At 38.1% G+C, this 18,285-nt stretch overlaps 6 protein-coding genes across 6 annotated transcripts; 1 reads left to right on the top strand and 5 right to left on the bottom strand.

Moving 5' to 3' along the window:
- Positions 1–80: 80 nt before the first annotated feature.
- Positions 81–2,003, bottom strand: L201_000288 (uncharacterized protein; the record flags this gene model as incomplete). Its single annotated transcript, XM_066216091.1, has 7 exons — positions 81–159; positions 237–397; positions 496–559; positions 626–807; positions 914–1,016; positions 1,076–1,930; positions 1,990–2,003. 7 exons carry the CDS (start codon positions 2,001–2,003, stop codon positions 81–83), a joined length of 1,458 nt encoding a protein of 485 aa, XP_066072188.1.
- A 366-nt stretch (positions 2,004–2,369) lies between these two features.
- L201_000287 (uncharacterized protein) lies at positions 2,370–5,352 on the top strand (the record flags this gene model as incomplete). Its single annotated transcript, XM_066216090.1, has 11 exons — positions 2,370–2,517; positions 2,606–2,711; positions 2,792–3,165; positions 3,307–3,395; positions 3,463–3,580; positions 3,635–3,770; positions 3,825–3,926; positions 3,976–4,046; positions 4,099–4,874; positions 4,933–4,980; positions 5,047–5,352. 11 exons carry the CDS (start codon positions 2,370–2,372, stop codon positions 5,350–5,352), a joined length of 2,274 nt encoding a protein of 757 aa, XP_066072187.1.
- A 632-nt stretch (positions 5,353–5,984) lies between these two features.
- On the bottom strand, positions 5,985–7,434 carry L201_000286 (uncharacterized protein; the record flags this gene model as incomplete). Its single annotated transcript, XM_066216089.1, has 5 exons — positions 5,985–6,044; positions 6,206–6,334; positions 6,477–6,716; positions 6,828–7,268; positions 7,378–7,434. 5 exons carry the CDS (start codon positions 7,432–7,434, stop codon positions 5,985–5,987), a joined length of 927 nt encoding a protein of 308 aa, XP_066072186.1.
- Positions 7,435–8,575: 1,141 nt separating this feature from the next.
- L201_000285 (uncharacterized protein) lies at positions 8,576–10,931 on the bottom strand (the record flags this gene model as incomplete). The annotated part of the gene is made up of 5 exons (XM_066216088.1): positions 8,576–9,825; positions 9,888–10,024; positions 10,091–10,167; positions 10,225–10,553; positions 10,643–10,931. The coding sequence occupies 5 exons, from the start codon at positions 10,929–10,931 to the stop codon at positions 8,576–8,578; spliced, it is 2,082 nt and encodes a 693-aa protein (XP_066072185.1).
- Positions 10,932–12,860: 1,929 nt separating this feature from the next.
- Positions 12,861–14,465, bottom strand: L201_000284 (uncharacterized protein; the record flags this gene model as incomplete). The annotated part of the gene is made up of 2 exons (XM_066216087.1): positions 12,861–13,627; positions 13,736–14,465. The coding sequence occupies 2 exons, from the start codon at positions 14,463–14,465 to the stop codon at positions 12,861–12,863; spliced, it is 1,497 nt and encodes a 498-aa protein (XP_066072184.1).
- Positions 14,466–14,781: 316 nt separating this feature from the next.
- Positions 14,782–18,053, bottom strand: L201_000283 (uncharacterized protein; the record flags this gene model as incomplete). The annotated part of the gene is made up of 5 exons (XM_066216086.1): positions 14,782–14,803; positions 14,869–14,939; positions 15,017–16,954; positions 17,025–17,494; positions 17,543–18,053. The coding sequence occupies 5 exons, from the start codon at positions 18,051–18,053 to the stop codon at positions 14,782–14,784; spliced, it is 3,012 nt and encodes a 1,003-aa protein (XP_066072183.1).
- Between the last annotated feature and the right edge of the window lie 232 nt (positions 18,054–18,285).

The following is an 18,285-nucleotide window of genomic DNA, read 5'->3' as shown; positions in this document are numbered from 1 at the left end:
AAGTTGCCTTTCATGCAATGATCACAGTACATACTAGTATTCTGGGTGTACATTGTATATCGGCTTATGATAGCTATATCTTATGCTTTTACAGCTTTCTCTTCTCGAGCCATTTCGAATGGATCTCTTACACTTCCAGTCTTTTCTCTCCATTCTTCACTATCAATATCGATGTGAACAGTTAGCACTTCTTCCTCTGCATTCGTTTCCTTTAAAATCTTTGATCTGATACTCACGCGAAAGCTGATCTCAGACCATTCATACGCAGTTGTAGTCCATCTAATTGAGCAGCTAACGTTAACATAGCTTGTTGATGGTTTTGTATTGTTTGAGCTATAGCTTGTGGTGAAGGTGTATGAGATTCCGATGACAACGACACTATAGCTCGGTTGAGTTGCTGAGTCACATCACAATACAGGTCAGTATAATTCCTTCACGGGACTAAAAGATTCTCAAACACCAAGTTCAAGTATCGACAAAAAGACACAGACTTACTGATATCGTCTTTTTATATCTTCCAACACGCTCTTCCATCTGATCAGCAATCTTGGCGAAGAACCTAGCATCATGATACTTGGTGTCAGCTTTATTTCCCACTTGACAAGTAGTATAAGAGGTAGCTCACTCTTGTGGGAAATCTCTATATGCTCCTAATCTGACTTGACCCATTCTACCTTCAGCGGATCGATAAACGTCCCAAATCTCTTTCACACGTTCTACATCTCGACCTTCATTGATCATTCGTTCTCGAAGTTGTGTAAGGGATGTTGATAATGATTTGAGGGTATGAGATATAGCAGAGTATTCCTATAAGAGCGACGATTAGCTGTAACTCCATTTTAACTAGTAACACAAAGCAAACAATAACAATCGTGGGGTGAAGATGTAACGATAGTCAAAGATGCGAACATACCTCATTAGCAGCTTTAACATCTAAGCTAGTTTGCCATATAGCTCTACCTAAGCCTTCGATGTTCATACCTGATCCTTGAGCTTTTTGAGTTTTGATGACATTGCTAAGGGACATAAATTATCAGACATAACATACAGTGTTGGGATATGAACCTTTACTCACTCCATCTGCTCGATATACTTCTGTACACCATCGGGTAAGTCAGCGAATTTTGTGCTTTTATTTATACCACCATTGTTATTCTGACCATTTGAGGAAGTTTGTAATGTAGATTGTTGATTCTGCGCAGGTGCAGTTTGACCAAATAAAGTTGACGATTGTGGTTGACCAGCTTGTCCGAATATCGATGAAGTTTGCTGTTGTTGAGATTGATTAGTTGAACCAAATAATCCACCTTGTTGTTGTTGTTGCTGATTTGTTGATCCGAACAAAGGTCCGCCTGTGGGTGGACCAGTAGGTTTATTAGGTCGATCATCAAATAGTAAGCAACCTTTATAAGTGTTTAAATCGATAATGTACCCACCCGCTGGATTTGTATTTGATTGTTGTTGATTATTAGTAGATCCAAATAAACCTCCTCCAGCATTAGATTGTTGTTGATTAGTTGACCCAAACAATCCTCCTCCAGTATTATTAGGTTGTTGTGGTTGAGTAGAAGTAGACCCAAATAATCCTGTTCCTCCTCCACTCTGTTGTTGTTGTTGTTGATTGCTTCCTGCGCCTAGACTTCCGAATAACCCTCCTCCTGTTGTTGGAGCCGTAGTTGAAGTTGCTGGTTTAGCACCAAATCCACCAAATAATGAACCTCCGGTCGAAGTACCTGTTTGACCTGGTTGTTGCTGCTGTTGTTGTTGTTGTGATTGACCTAAGTTTCCAAATAATCCACCTGAAGTAGTACTAGCACTAGCAGTAGGTTGACCAAATGAAAATGGTTGAGAGGTTGTAGCTGGGGTAGGGTTAGTCACTGATACAGTAGGGGCAGCAGGTTGAGTGGTGGATGAAGCACCAAATTTAAAGCTATATGCTATGGAGTCAGCTTTCCATTTCGTTATTTAGCTACGGGAACACCAACTTACCCTCCGAAAGACATCTTCAGCAGTTTCTTAGTTCCTGTTTGTGACTGTGGAAGTAAGTAAAAGACTGAAGAAACAGAAATAATAATGTTCAAGGTAAACTCTCTGTTGAAACCTTTAACTTACCATCAGAGTTAACGGTCGCGCGTTAATTACGTAATATATCTTGCCACTAACCGTTAAATGAACGCATGTCCCCTTGCTTTTGTCTTCCTCATCATTCGGTTCACTCTACTTGTTGTCACTTGAGTCTTCTTCTTTCCTTCTTTCTTCTATTGACCCACATATCCGCATCGAAAGAGAAGTCAAGATCAGTCTTTGCTTATTCTCAATCTGGCGAAAACCTGAAACACAATTGCAGAAGCCTATTATAGATTTATAGAATGACAACTCAACCTGCCCGAACTAATGGTGACATACCTCACACCACCTCAACAGAGAAACCTGTTCCTTCTAGCTCTACCTCACCAAAAATCGTGTTAACTGGCACGACTGGTAGAATCTTATGTGTAGCTGATATTCGTGGTGATTGTAAGTCAGCTCATCTCAGCGATAGCAAACCTAGACATATAGCTGATAGATTTGCTCCTTCTTTTTCTCTTGATCTTGACACGCACAGACCATGAACTTAATAGGCTCATTAGAGAACATGAAGCTACAGCAGTTATTCATACTGGTGATTTTGGATTTATGAATGCTGATAGTGTAGATCGAATGGGAGATAGGTAAGCTGAAGAACTGGCTTGATTCTGAGCAAGATAGATCAGCTGACGATAGTCTTTCTTCCCTCTGCTTTGATATATAGAATATTACGACATCTAATCACATATTCACCATTGATTCCTGCATCAACACGAACACAATTATTAACAATACCTTCCACAAAAGATACAGATTTAGATAGAAAATCATTGATTGAACAATTGAACAATTCTTCTGTACATTTCCCTTTATCACAATTTCCACATTTATTATCTGGTGCAATCAATTTCCCTGTACCTGTCTTTACAGCTTGGGGTTTAGTTGAAGATGTAAGAGTTTTAGAGAAATTTAGAACAGGTGAATATGAAGTCACAAATTTACATATTATAGATGAAGCGACAACAAAATTAGTTGATGTAGGTGGATTGAAACTGAGATTGTTTGGTTTAGGTGGTGCTGTCACTCCTCATAAAATGTGTAAGCTTAAATTCCCCCTTAGACCGTTAGATCATTGGGAAATGAGATAAGCTAACGTATTCATCATACAGTCGATAATGGTATGTCGACCAATCTGATTTAGAACCTCCATATGATCTATCTTAACTGACTTCCTTTCAGGCGAGGGATACGCAACTATAGCTGGGGGATCAGGAACAATGTGGGCAACTGCTTTACAAATGGGAGAATTGATAGATAATGCTCAGCGCGTAAGTAAGGAACATGCTAGCTGTCCGTTTAATCTGAGGGAAAGCTAAACTCTTGACTATTTGCTAGGTGTACGATGCGTCAGAAACTCGTCTTTTCATCTCATCAGCACCCAGTCGAAATGGACTTGTATCGTTAATTGCCAACGCATTGAAAGCAGATGTAACAATATCTGGGGGTTTACATTGTAAGTTGGCTCGATCTGTCAATCTGCGAGAATATGTAGCTAAACCGTGCCTAGTCCGATATCCTGTATCATTCAACGAATTTTCAGTCCATGAGAGGTATGACCAATATCAGCACAAACTTCAAGCGTCTGCTACTCAATTCACCGAAGTTTACGATGCGGTGCGAGAGAAGGTAAACGGGAATATGAAGTAGGTCAGCCTCAACATTGTGTTTTGGCTGGGGCTGATCCCTCGTCTTTACAGCGAACAACAACAGGCGTTGTTGAAGAAAATCGTAGCCGCCGTCACTAAAATACCACAACAGGATGATCAAACTTGGACAAATACCTGGAATTGGATCTTATCGTAAGTTGATCATGCTTTTGTCTTTGGTCTACACTAATAAGTTATATAGTGACGCCTCATGTGGTCACATGGTGCTTTCGATCGCCGATAGTAGGGTATCAGCGGAAACCAAATCAGCTGGTAAGTTTCTCTGCGCTTGCATCCAGTTGAGCGAAGGCTAAACATGCTACAGGTCTCAACTTCTCTCATCGAACTGGACAAGGTCCTTCATTACCATCTGCTCCTGTATCTGCGATGACTGCCGCCCCTACTGCTCCCTCAAGACGTCCTGAAGGTTCTGATGCCCCTAAGACCGTTGCACCTACTCGAGCGCCCATTGGGCCTGGTAGTGCAGCAGCAACTAAACCCGGTCAATCTTCCAACACTACACCTACTGCTCCAAACTCTTTCAAAAATGGATTGAACAGAGCAAACTCAGGAAGACCTGTCCCCCCAAACGCAACTTCAGCTTCGCCTGCTCCCCTCGCTCCAACCACTGCCACCAGCAGCAGTAATCCTTCTATCCCCGTCAAACCTCCAACTCAACCACGTGGTAGAGGTAACAACGTTGTCGGTCAAGCATTTGCAGCTGCTGGAGCAGTAAAAGACAAGATTATGGATGCCGTCAAACCAGGTTCTACATCGTCAAACTCCAAACCTGCTACAGCTGGTAAACCTCCTACTCCAGCTACAAGTGCCAAAGCTACGCCTGCTCCAGCTACTACGTCTGACAAGGCAGTCAAAGATGATGCAAAGAAGGTATCTCCTGCTGTAAATGGTGCTTCTGCAAACGGCACATCAAGCGATGCCAATACTTCTATTGAAGCTAAAGACAGTGCTAAGCCCGCTCACAGTAGAGAGGGATCAGGTGAAGTCAGAGGCAAGAAGCACTCATTATACCTCAAAGGGCTACCTATACCTACTAACGAAGAAGAGATTAAAGGGTTATTCAAGGATCAAGCTGGAAAGGTTAGTTAAAGGTCACACAACTTTGGCCAAGCAAAACTGACAATTTTCACCACTTTAGATCGCATTAGTAAAAATCATCTCTGACAGGGTTACCAACAAACAAAAAGTGAGCGTCAAAGTCGCAGTCTGATCTTCCAGCTTTCGATATGCTGACTGATTTGTGGATAAATAGGACTTTGGATATGTTGATTTCAATAACGAGGAAGACATGAATTCAGCATTAAAAGTAGCTGAAGGATCAAAACTGAAAGATGCAGAAATATCAATCACTGTCTCCAACCCACCTACACGATCATTCCCTGACAGTGGATTTAGAGGTAGAGGTGGAAGAGGTGGTTCAAGTGGGTTTAGAGGTTCGAGAGGTCGAGGATTTGGTTCTATTAGTGGTTCAGGTGGTTTTGGTAGAAAAGAAAGTGGTAGTGGGGCTGGTGGGGAAGGTAAAGAAGGTGCTGCCGCTTCAACCGTAAAGAAAGATTAAGGCGCCTTGGCTGTGAACTATCCATTTAGATTTACATGACAGATTTAGATGATAGTTGAACAGTGATAAAAGAAGCGTCAACATCAGGTATGAGAAGAGGAAATTCAACGATGAAGAGAAGCATTCATGACAGTGGTCTTCTCTCGGACTGAAATAGTAATTAGAGGGAAAGAGAGATTTAGCTTTGATTTTTTCTCCACGTAATCTTGGTTTTTTAGAGAATATTTGTGTATATATCAGTATCATAAATAAAATAGATGATAACAAATTATCGAATTTCAATATTCATTGCATTGTGAATTAACAATACTCCCATTATTCCTTATTTCCCCAACCCAAAATTGTAAATAGATAAATATCATGCATTTATATCTACATAAACAAATATTATTTTGGAGGCTGATATCTATTGATATCTGGTGGGAGACATAAGGTTTGTCCAGTATCTTCGATCCGATCTATATCCGTTTTGAAATTGAGTTGTGATATGCCCAGCTGACCTTCAAATTGCTAGTAGTTGTCAACCCTTCATCTTTGTTCTATATGACGGTCATTTAAACTTTTCTCCTGTCCATCTTCTCATCATTCATGCTTTGATTATCTGTCATCTGTCATCTTGAATTTTTCTGTTATTATGACTTTCTCCTGAGAATAACTACATCAGTCTCATATTGGAATTTGAATATACCATTCTGTAAATTAGTTTTAGAATTGCTTCGATCAGCTTTCTATACTCTATATTCTCTATGAAATCTACCAGGCTTGAATGAAATGTACGACGTTCATCGATAACGGAAAATGGGGTGGACAAAATTCAGCAATTATGGAAAGAGTGTATTTCGGATCAACTTACATCTTTATCAACCCATTCATGTTCAGCAGATTTAATTATATTTCTCATTTTTGTTTCTAGAATTTCTCTATCAGATGAAGATAAATGTGCTGAAGTTAAATATGATTTTGAGAATTGTCTATCAATTAACTATAATCGAGAGAATCACAAAGTATACAGTGAGTGAATCAGCAAAATAGCTTTTTGGTATATTAGAAAAGAACAGTAATAAACCTCCCTACCATAACATGTTATAGAAAAGATAGGTTAAAAAACAAGATTAACTACTTACAACATCTTCAGTTAAACCAATTGACCAACGAGTTTTATAATCTTCTTTTTCTTCAAATAAATCTTTATATGCTTTAGTTTCATACATTTTTTTCCACCAACCTTTATAATATTGTGGTGTACCTAAATCGTAAGGTTGATATGATTCTCTAATTTTAGCTTGCCATTCAGGTATATACGATTCTAAATTCCATATTAAGATTAATGGTGAATTTGGTTTCAAGTATGAAGCAATTTCTTCCTATAAATTAAGATCGAACTTATTGTCAGCTCCAATTTCAGAAATAGGTATAGAAATTGAGAAGATATACAACACTTCAATTGAATATCACCTCATTTTGCATAAACTCACTAATGCCTTTTCATAATCAGGACACCAATGCCAAGCTTGAGCAATTATAACTGCGTCTGCTTTATTATCGTCATTGCCGTTATCATTATTTATTCCAAATTGTTTGACTTTTGAAAAATCATCAAAACTTCCTTCAACAACTTCAATAACTTTTTTTGGTTTACCAGTATCTTTATCTAAATTTTCTTCTTGAGAAGGTAAAGGTAAATTTTTAATCCAAGAATCTCTCATACCTTTTGAAGGTTCAACAGAAATTAAAGTTCCAATTGGGAATCTTGGATAATTAGGACTATTAGAAATCAATAATCTACTAAATATACCTGTACCTGAACCAGGTTCAATAATTTTCCAATCGTGTTTTCCTGTTAATATTGAAGATGAAATAGTTTCATATATTTTGTTTAGAGCTTCAGGTGGGAAAGAAGGTCTAACTCGATTATACTATTCAATACAAGTTTTATTATCAGCGCCTCAAGCTTGTTGACTGGTTGAGCATATCTATAGCATTACCAGCTGAGATTGAGATCATTTTGAGCGGAAGATAACTTACAAAATCATTCGTACCTTCACCGAATCCAGTCACAGCAATATTATGGACTTGTGACATATTTTGTATTATACTTTGTTTTGTTACTAATACACATATGTACAGTAAGAGGAGTCCGTCTGCTTCGTTGGCTTACTAGCTCGTCGAGTCAGTCGCTTGGAATATCTTGCTTTTTAATCGACAGAAAGAAAGCCTAGATTCACAAGTACGTGGGAGAGGACCTGAACTGGTGAGTCTAGAGTAGAGGGAAATAAGGTGTCAAGAGTGAGTTAGCTAGATAGGACGAGTTTGCTTGAGATCCAGATGGAGATCGAAGCGAGGCAATGACCTTGAGAATAGCTAATGGCATGTCGACAACTATGTAAGGGATTGTGTCATTGGGCGGTAGCAACTCACAGCTATATACACAGTCTTAAGATTTCTCGTTAATCAAGTAGAAGTTTTCTTTCGATTCATCAACAACTATAAAAGGCAGTAAGTAACATGCAATCGTACGAGATAAAAGACTACGATATACACATGATAGAGACTTCCTTTTTTCCTTTTTCCAAGCGAGTCGATGTCAACGAGGTAAAACGCTTCACCTTGATCACATCATCGTTCGTTCATGTTGACTCGGAAAAGCACAACGATATCTCGAACGATATTTAGACGAATGATTCTATTTGGGGAACAATCCAAAATGTCGTAATGTTATCGGTCTTCACCGAGGTCTCTTACAGCTGTTAAAAGCCGAAAGAACCGATACACATTATGCTGGTTACAGAACGCTTCTTGTGGATGTCCGAGTCAAGGTCGAAGCATACTTTGCATGTAAAGTGAATACAAAAGTAAGTCATAGGTGTATGTATGTTTATAATGCGATAATTAATGTTATACTGAGAAGCAAAAATCCGATTTGTAAGAGGTAAGAGACAAGTCATAATCCTATATACAGGTTTTATTCGAGTGCAGAAGAACTAAAGTGAGAAGTTATCCGATTCATCTATAATATATATATATATATGTGTATATTAATATATAGAAAGAGAGAATACTACGTCAAGTTCCACTGTAAGGGCTTTTTATGGGTATTTGGGTGAATATTTTTCATTATTATACACAACAATTGAAAAGTGGAATATTCCGTCAAGAGCAGAAGGCAAACAGGAAGAGCGAGATTTGAGATTATTGTCCATATCATTGCAAATAGGCAGGAATACTATAATAAAAGAGTTGAGCCTCCTAAGGTCAATAAGCCAAGTAAGATGGTTATGGAAGAAGGTAATTTCAGACCAGCTGAAGCAGACGATTTGGCAGCATTATTTTGTTGAGCTGATGATGATGATGATGATGATGAAGAGTTTGATGATTTTGAATCACTTGATGATGATTCAACCTTTGATGAAGTGGTTGATGAAGCAGGTAAAACTGAAGCTTTCAAAATTGGTTGTTTTTCAATTTGACCTGAACCAATTGTAATTAATTTACCTTGTGAAGCGACACCATCAACAGTTAAGAAGATCATTGCTGGACCAGGTTGGAAGATATTTGCGTTTGGTGGCATTTGTGAAACGTGTAATGTAACTTCACCAGTTTCAGAATCTTTTGTGTAAGAAGTTTCTAATTCTAAATATCTTTGACCAAAGTTAATAGCATGAGTAGAGAAACCTGTTCTTATAACAACAACTTTAGCGTTTGATGGATCAGATGTTGAATTCTTTGGTGTATATTTCAAGTCCCATGAATCACCACCATAGGTCAAAGAAGTTGGCCATTTGGTAGTTGGTGCAGGTCTTTCTTGATTGTACCATAATGGATACCATTGTTCGACTTCATATGATGTTGACCATTGTGAAAAAGTTACATCTTTATTAGGATTTGAACCAGAGATCAAAATCGATGAATCAGGAAGTAAAATAGCAGTGGAATGGTACATTCTTTCTTGAGTAGATTCACCAAGTCCATCTCTTGACCATCGACTACCTTTTGGAGCGTTAGGGTTGTAAATGGCAGGTTGGTAAAGTGGTTGTTGACCATATGATTGACCGATAGACCATTTTTCATCACCGTAACCGGCGGTACCCATGTTGACACCATTACCCATCCATAATGTTCCATCAGGTAACCAAATGAAGTTACCCATACTTCGTCCTTCAAGCATGTCATCATCATCTTCGTATTTAGGATTGGCATCTTCAGGTGAGATCCTTACACAAGAATCATCGGCTGGAATGGCAGTTACGTTGAAGTTGGCTCCACCATCAGATGATTTTTCGAAAGGAGCGTTTGAACCACCACAGAAGAGGAGTGATACAGTGTAGTTGTTGGCGGGAGTTAAAGCAAGCATAGCAGTGGCAGCGGAAGCAGGGTATACTCGGACAGCATAAGGCATATCTTGGAGAGGAATTTCAGTTCGAGTGTTCATGTCATATAAGATTGTTTTGTAAGCGGCTTGCATGAAAAGTTTACCTAAGTTCATATAATTGGTTAGTACGAGACGTTTATCGCTTTGTAGGAATGGATGAACTTACCGCCTGGTAAAAGATAGGTGAGAGGGAAGAGGTTAACGGGTACAGTGTAGTTGAGGAAATCCATATGAATGGCTCCAGAGGATTGTTTAGGCCAGTATTCGTAAGTAGGGTTGTTTTGGGCAAGGGTTGATACATATCTGTGCACATGCGTCGAGATTAGCACGAATGTCTTGCGAGTAGTGTAGTAGCCATCATTTACTCACCCTCCGTTATTGTCACCACCAAGAACGATGAGCGAACCATCACCGAGAGTCTCTACAGAAGGATACCATCGTTTGCCCTGCCATGATTCGAAGCGTTAGTATTGGTTTAGGTTATAGAGATCATAGCTACTCACAGACATGGTCAAAGCGTCACCGCCTTCTTGCCATACACAATTACCATCATCACAAGGATTCAACAATCTAATTGCAGCTCCACCATCTGTATCAAGGTAAGGGTTTGAATTTGGTACATCTTTGGTTGCAGCACCTTCATAAGTTACAGGTTGATTACCACCGAAAACGACCCAAGATCCGTTAGCAATAGGTAAACCTGCTGCACAGAAGGTGTTGGATTGAACTGCCATAGGAGTTGCTTGATTTGTACCAAGATCATAGGTTGTTCCCCATGCTGGACGTGTAAGTCCATCTGCTTGAGTGACAAGCATAGAGTTGTTTTCAGCCTCTGCGATACAACACAAGTGATCAGCATGTATAACTGGAATAAGCGTTTTAGGTGTAGGTGGAGTGGGTTAGAGAAACGCTTTGACTCACTATCAAGGATATAAACAGTTGTCTCTGTACCTAAGAACATCATTTGAGCAGAGACACCTGAATCGCCAACAATTTTAAAACCACCTGGTACAGCAGCGGCATCTCTTTCACCTAATACATGTTTTGAAGATAAATCACGATGTCTATTTTGTCTATTACTTATTTGCTGTAAATCTGCTGCTGAAGTTGACGCTATTGATGATGCAAGTAAGATTGAAAGGAATGTTTTCTTTGATGATGATGATGAAGAGGTTGATTTGGTTTTCCGTATGGAAGTTGGTTTGATCATTTTGTCGAAATGATTGATAAAGGATAAAGAATAAATGAGTGAATAAACTTATTTGATTGTTTTACTTTGGTTTGTTGATTTTTTAATTTACTTTTGATTTATTTCTCTGAATCTAATTAAAGAGAGAGAAAAGGTAAATTGAAAAGATGATATATTATAAAGAAAGTAAAGAATGTTTGATTTGGTTGTTTATTGAGAGGTAAGATTTGAGTTGTAAAGGGAAGAGATCTGAAAGAGGAGGGGTTTGAGGTTGTTGATTGTTATAGGTTTGAGAACTGTAGGAAGTAACCCGTATCGATCCGATCCGAGTAAGGTGGTATGATATATAAAGGAGTGTGAAGTGTTTTGTTCGCTTTTTCGATATTTTATGATGAGAAAAGATGAAAGGTAGGTGAGGTTGGTCGTTAAGTGTAGTTTTGAGAATAAGGCTATGCAAGATATAACAAGCCTGGTGTTAAACAGGTTGAATGTAATGCGAAGAGGTCCGAGAGTATATGATGATTGATAGAATATAGGATGAGTTGTAAGGTTGTTGGAGTTGTTTATAGAACCGTGCTTAATATAGTGAAATGTGCTTTATTTACTTTTACTGCAGGGTATGATGATGGGATGGTAGAAATATAAGGAGGTAGGCACCAAACACAATTGTTTCAGGGTATTGGGTATAGGTTTGTTGTTGATTTGTTTCGTCAGTTGGTTCTTTTTTGTTGCGTTCAGATCTTGAATTTGATGGTTGTCGTACAAGATGAATAATGCGTAGTCGACCTTACCTATCTATACATAAAGCTTGAACAATACAATAAAATGAAAACAAGGAAAGAGAGGATTATCAAAGGATTTAATGAAACGGGTTGATGTGTGTAATTGTATAGGTCAAAGCTCAGAGGTACTGTGACTGTAAATGTCACTGTCACTGTCACTGTCACCCTTTGGATCCAGAGCAGTGGAATGTGGAATGTGCAACGTGCAGTCTAAGACTGGGCTGGTCAAAGCAGTATGAAATATAATAATGTCGTTGTCTCCTGCATTTATATTTGCGTATACAGTAACGCGTCCATGCGAATGCGAATAACAATGTAGTCTTAATGATTATCAGCCCAGTATATTGTTTGTCTTAATCACCATACAACCATACGACAACAATAAGAGAAAAGCCAGTCGCGCCGAAACGAATAAACACACTGTAATATTACGAATTATTCAGGGCTTATATAAACACTCTACCCCTAATTTCCATTGACTCTTTGTTCTTCTCATATTGCGCTTTTACCTGAGCTATTCAACATAAAAACGACGATCTTTGCGTTCCAGGGTGCATCTCATACCTTGCGTCTTACATGGACCACTGCTCTCCCCCCTCCCCGTTTCATCCATTGGTGATTTTGAATTGTCACAAACAACATCTTCATTTGAACCATCGAGATATTCCGATGAATCTAAACCATATAAACTTATAAACAACAACGCCATGTATACACATGTCATATAGATATCGTGGTAATCATGTTCTAAACATGTACATACTCTGCATGTAAGTGTACAGTTAGAAAAACTGATTATGCTATTTATAACTCTCATTTTCTCGGTTAACCAATATCGCTCAGCTTTGATCTCTTATAGAATTGTACTCGATGATGAAAAGGCTTCTGCTCATCTTTACACAGCTTCGTCTCCAAAACACATTAGTAAGCTGAAGCGATTGTCACGTCTGAATCCTTACGAGGAGCTTCAACAAATGCACAACAACAATCATCTCCTGACGAAGGGTTCTTATAACCAGTGGTACGCTCACAATATATAGCGTATGACGTGTCGGATTCATGTTAGCGGTGTGAGTAACATACATCAGTGGTACAAATTGTAACGACATGATAACTTGATCTCATGGTAAACCTCAATGACTATACTACTGTATAAATCTAATTTTGATTAATTACCGTTCTTCATCTTTTGAGCCAAGTCCTGAGCATTCATTTGCGATTTAGCTAAAGTTTGTTGTGCTAGAGAAGTATCAGCAATTTCCCAACCTGGACCTGATGATTTCATCTTATCATCTTTATCTTCTTTTTTACGTCTTAAAACATCTTTCATAATATCTGTTTTACTTTTCTTTTTCTTCGTACCGTTTTCAGCATCATCAACATCATCATCATCTTGGCTCTTCTTCTCCTTTTCGTCATTTTGTTTACTTTTAGATTCTATTATGCTTTTATCTTCTAATCCAATTAATGATAAACCCCTTTTCTTTAATTCCTTTTTCAATATTTCAATTTCACTTTTTCTCTTTTTTTGAAATTTCTTCAACTCTTCTTCTTTATTACCTTTTTTCTTATATTTTCCCAACTCTTTCTTACATTCTTCTTTATATCTCTTTAATGTTATTTCAGGTTTAGATTTTTCTTCTTTACGTTTACGTATTTCTCTTTCTATCCATCCTTCTCCTGAAGATCCACTAGATCTCTTCTCGCTACCACCAAAAGAAGATGATGATGATGAAGATGAAGATGAAGATTTTTCATTATCATAAGCTGAACCCAAAAGATTTCCAATTAACAACATCAATGAAAATAGGATCGCTGCCAAAATAAATAAGAATGGAATTAATTTTGGTTTATATTCAGGTTCATAATATTCACTGAATGATTCTCGCAATGATTTCATATGATTGAATGTCAACGAATGAACTCCTCTTATACCTTTAATCGAAACATAAATGGAATGATATGATCGTCAGCAGCTATTTTGACATACTATTTCGGTATCACTTCTAAGCTCTTCTCGATATTGATCTCCCTTCCACTTACTAGGTTTAATCAGACTTGGAATAGATTGATTAGATACTTTCACCTTGTACCACTTTTTATACCTTTCATCAAAATGCCATTTCCAAGTATCAGAGTGGATTGATCCTGACCTTGTGACTCCATCAATAGTATGCGTGTTGAATGATAACCAGTTCGTCCATGGACCAGTCGTCATACTATCAGGTAAGCTTAAACTACTTTCACCATCTTTAATCCAATTCCAGACATTTCCACCGACTTCAGGATAAACACCTAAACAAATCACGATTGTGATTGTTATAGTTATGAAAGCACCTGTTGTGAAAATATCTGAAGTTGAAAATGGTAATTGTGATGTATTTGGTGGTCTAGCATCTATTGAGAATAACAATAATGGTATTAAAGGTAATATCAATAGTAAAATGAATGGTCCAGGTATAATTGATGGTGGCTCTGTATTAGATCCAACTGCTGCAACGATATTAGGGTTAATAGTTGGTATAAGTGGTGGTGGCGGTACTACTGATATTGATGGCGCTGGTATAATAGTCGGTTGGCCATTATTGACTAGCCTTTCTATTTGTGGATTGGGTGGAATGACATTATATCTTATTCCTGGAGAACCTTGTTGACGTGCTTGACCATATTGAGATTGTTGAGATCGTTGATGATAATTTGGTTGATTCGGTTGATTGGAGTATGGTCGATATCCTTGTTGTCTAGGTGGATAATTTTGATGATACCCTTGCATAGTGGCAGATACTGTTTTTTAGTAACAAGTTACATCTAGGTGATTAGTATGCGCAGGATGTACAAATCATAAAGGGTCAAATCAATGTGTTGTTTCTGCAGGAGGTAAGTAGAATGACAGTCCAACTCAAAGTATATGAGCTTGGACAAAGGATGATCACAAGGGTTCAGTAAGCAAAGGAAATATGTTTGTCAATTATAATACATTGATCTACAAATCTAAGATTGAGATGATTGGGATGTTTACGATATTTACACATGGTATACAATGTATGATGCAGATATCTCAGTCTTGGAGACCTCGTTGATCGTTGCAATTACTTATTGAATGCTTGCCACCTAAATTGCAGGATTAATCAGTAAGAAGTTTATCCATCATCTTTCAAAAGTACACTAGCACTCACGCTTCATTCAAAGTTGCAAAAGCACCATTAGCTAACATTCTTTGTTCGACTGTAGTGTTTTGTGAGTTGAGCTAGATAGAAAGAGATAAACAATCAGATCAATCTTATCACACTCATCGTTCAAAGAAATGAACACTTTACAACTCACTTTATCAGGATGTAATTTAGCTATAACTTTCATATACTTAATCTTAACTTGTTTTTCTGAAATTAATTCATGCATTCCAACTTTTAATCCACCTTTTAATATATCATCCCATAAAACTAAATTTAAAGATGCTATTAAACCTCTAAGATTAGTTTCTTTACCATTTTTCCAATTATTTAATTTTAGTTCAATTTCATCTTTTAAAGCTAATCTTTGATCATCTTCTTCTTCTAATTTTTTAGCTTGTTCACGTAATTCTGATACTGCCAATGATTTGTTTACATCAGCTGATTTAGCTATACTAATATTTTGAGCAGCTTTAGTTTTCAATTGTGGTCTTGGTTTAGGTTTATATTCTGTTCCTATTTCTATTGATGGATTGATACCGCTAGAAGACAAAGTATCAGATTTTGATTTTGATTGATTTTCATCATTTCCTTCTATCATCTTACGTGATCTTCTTGCACCTTCAATAGCTAAATTTTTAGTTGAACTACCTGAACTACCTAAAATACTTAAATCAGATCCAATAATCTTTTCCCAATCTTCTAAAGCATTTTTCCATTTCTCACTCATTTCCCATGCTTGAGCTCTTTTACTTAAAGCTTTAATCAATCCATCAAATAGTCTAACCTCTTTACTTATTTCAGCAGGTAAAGGTCCTTCTTTTGATGGATGATACGATGGACCAATTAATCCGATGACTAAAGAACAATCTTCTGTAGCAGGTGATGAATCACCTAGTTTTATTCTTGCAGAAGCTCTATTGTTGTATAATGGAATTAAGAATAAATGACCTTCAGGTAATTGTGAAATAGCATTTGTATAGGATGATTCAGCTTCAGCAAATCTACCTAATTTGAAATGCTCATTACCCTTCGCTTTGTGTCCAGCTGATTTCTCTATCTGCTGTGGAGTGGCTGATACCAGCTGACGTGTAGGTAATGATTGGGAAGGTGCTGTGGGACGAGTTGAGGTTGGAACAGGTGTTGTAGGCTTTTTAGGATGTCGAGAGGGTGATACATAACGTGGTGCTTCATCAGCAAACAGAAGATCCGCTCGTTCTTTAGATGATTTGTAATTTGATGATGATCCATTTGAAGCAGGATTGGGTTTCTTTGAATTGCTTGTTTCGTTAGGTCGAGATGAACCAGCACCATTGGTCTGTCTAGCTTTCTGACGAATTTGAGGTTGATGACGGTCATTGTCCTCGTCATCACTATCCCTAAAGCCACCTTTCTCTTTGTGAGCGTTATCAGCTTTCCATTCATCTTGGTCTTCTTCATCCTTAGCTTCAGTCATCCATCTAGGTCTACCATCTTTTATAGGTTTTCGTCCTTCCCCTCCTCCTGCTCCAGAGCTACTGGCATTAGCAGCAGCAGCATTAGCTTCCATGACTTTCCTTTGTTCTTCATACACCTTTAACGCTTTTTCCTTGCTTGTATTCCAAAAAGTGGTCGCTTTATTAAACATATTTGTACCTAATTCAGAAGCTTGAGCTAAAATCTTTTCAGCTTGTTCTTGTGCTTGTGCTTGTGCTTGTGCTTGTGTAGAACCGATCTCTTGATTACGTTCATCGGTTGAACGAGCTTTGACCGATTCTCTAAATGGACCTTGACGTCTTCTTCTACGTCTTTCTTTTTCTTCTTCTTCTCTCCTCTGTCGTTCCCTTTCAACAAAAACTTCATCATCTTCTCCCATATCATCATCATCTTCTTCATTATTCATCCTCGATATAGAAGATGAACCATTTGAAGTCTGACCATTTAAGAGAATTTCTAAAGCTGCTTGAACATCCAATCCTGAATCAGTCTTGGAAAGCGCTTGACGTGCTTGTATGGGCGAAAAACCCATTTCAACTATCTGACCAACTATGTGAGGTGGAGGAGAAGAAGAACGTGAAGTAGGGGTTTTTGTGGAAGAGCGAGACATCTCAGACTAGAGATTGGGAAAAACGTTTTTGAGAATTAGCTAAGTAGGACTACACAGCGCCGGATGTATAACGTACCTCGACTTTCCGTGGTTTGGCAGAAACTGGTTTCGCTAGATCTCCCAATATATCAAATTCATCACCATCTAACGTATGACTACTTCCTGATGCTCCATTATTGACATGTTGAGGTTGAGACATAGAAGCTGACAAAGCATCGAAATCAAATGGATCGATTGGTGGAGCTGGACTAGATGCTTTATGTGGTTGACCAACTTTGGACGAACTAGCAGAGAGAAAATCATCTGCATCGTTATGGGTATTCCAGAATGTCCCAGCTGATGAAGAGGGTTTGGAAGGGCCAGATATTGAAGAGGAAGATGGTTTTGGGCTCAGAATATCGTTTGAAACTGGTTGAACAGGAGATTTTGATCTGTGACCATTAGAAGCTGTTACGGTTGGTTTAAGGAAATCATCTAGATCATTTGATTGACGATTTATACTTGTTGTTGAATTTGGTAAAGTCGTTTGTGGTGATTTAGATGGCCCTAGTATATTACCATTACTAATGTTGTTCGTGATTGTAGAGGAATTACCTAGATTATCCCAAAAATGACCTTCTGCTTCGAATTTTTTCTTTTCTTCCTCATCTTTACGTTTCTTTTCATCTTCTAAAGCTTTTTGTCTTTCTGCCATACTCAAATTCCTATTGACCAGATTGCCACCAGAAGAAGGTATAGAGAGTAATGATGAGAATGCATCTAATCCACCTCCACCACTACTGATTGGCGCTGTTTGAGGTAAATTAGGTGTTGAACTTCGTGATATTGGTTTGCTATTACCATTTCCACCAATACTATTATTTCCATTATTGGCATTTATGGTATTAGTTAAACGAGGGTTTAAAGGTTGTTGAGAAGGTGTAGAAGATCTTAATGGTGTTGAGGAATAATAGTTTGGGGTATTACTACCTGATATACCTGCAATCGAAGTTGAGGTTGGCTTTGAAAGGGATAAGAAGTCGAAGGAATTAGCCGTAGGTGGTTGAGGTTTTGTAGTAGCTGGTTTGGATGGAGCTGACCAGTTGAGGTCGACTAAATCGTCCATCTTGACAATGAAGCTTTTCTCTTTTTGATTCTGTCTACGGATCAGTGACTCGTATATGTTTCAGTGTCAGTGAGAAGAATAACATTCATAATGAAAAGATAGCCTATATATATTCACCTAATTCATGTTGGTGTAGCTGTATTAACCTTTAAGCTCGGACCTCTTATTCCCGCGCGCCATCATGATATGATGCATCATTAACGATAAATCGGAGATCGCCGCCACGTTGCCA

The sequence above is a fragment of the Kwoniella dendrophila genome, chromosome 1 (assembly GCF_036810415.1).
Source record: "Kwoniella dendrophila CBS 6074 chromosome 1, complete sequence".
In the NCBI taxonomy this organism is placed as follows: Eukaryota; Fungi; Basidiomycota; class Tremellomycetes; order Tremellales; family Cryptococcaceae; genus Kwoniella; species Kwoniella dendrophila.
Note: the sequence above shows the minus strand (reverse complement) of the source record. Positions and strands in the feature narration are given on the sequence as shown.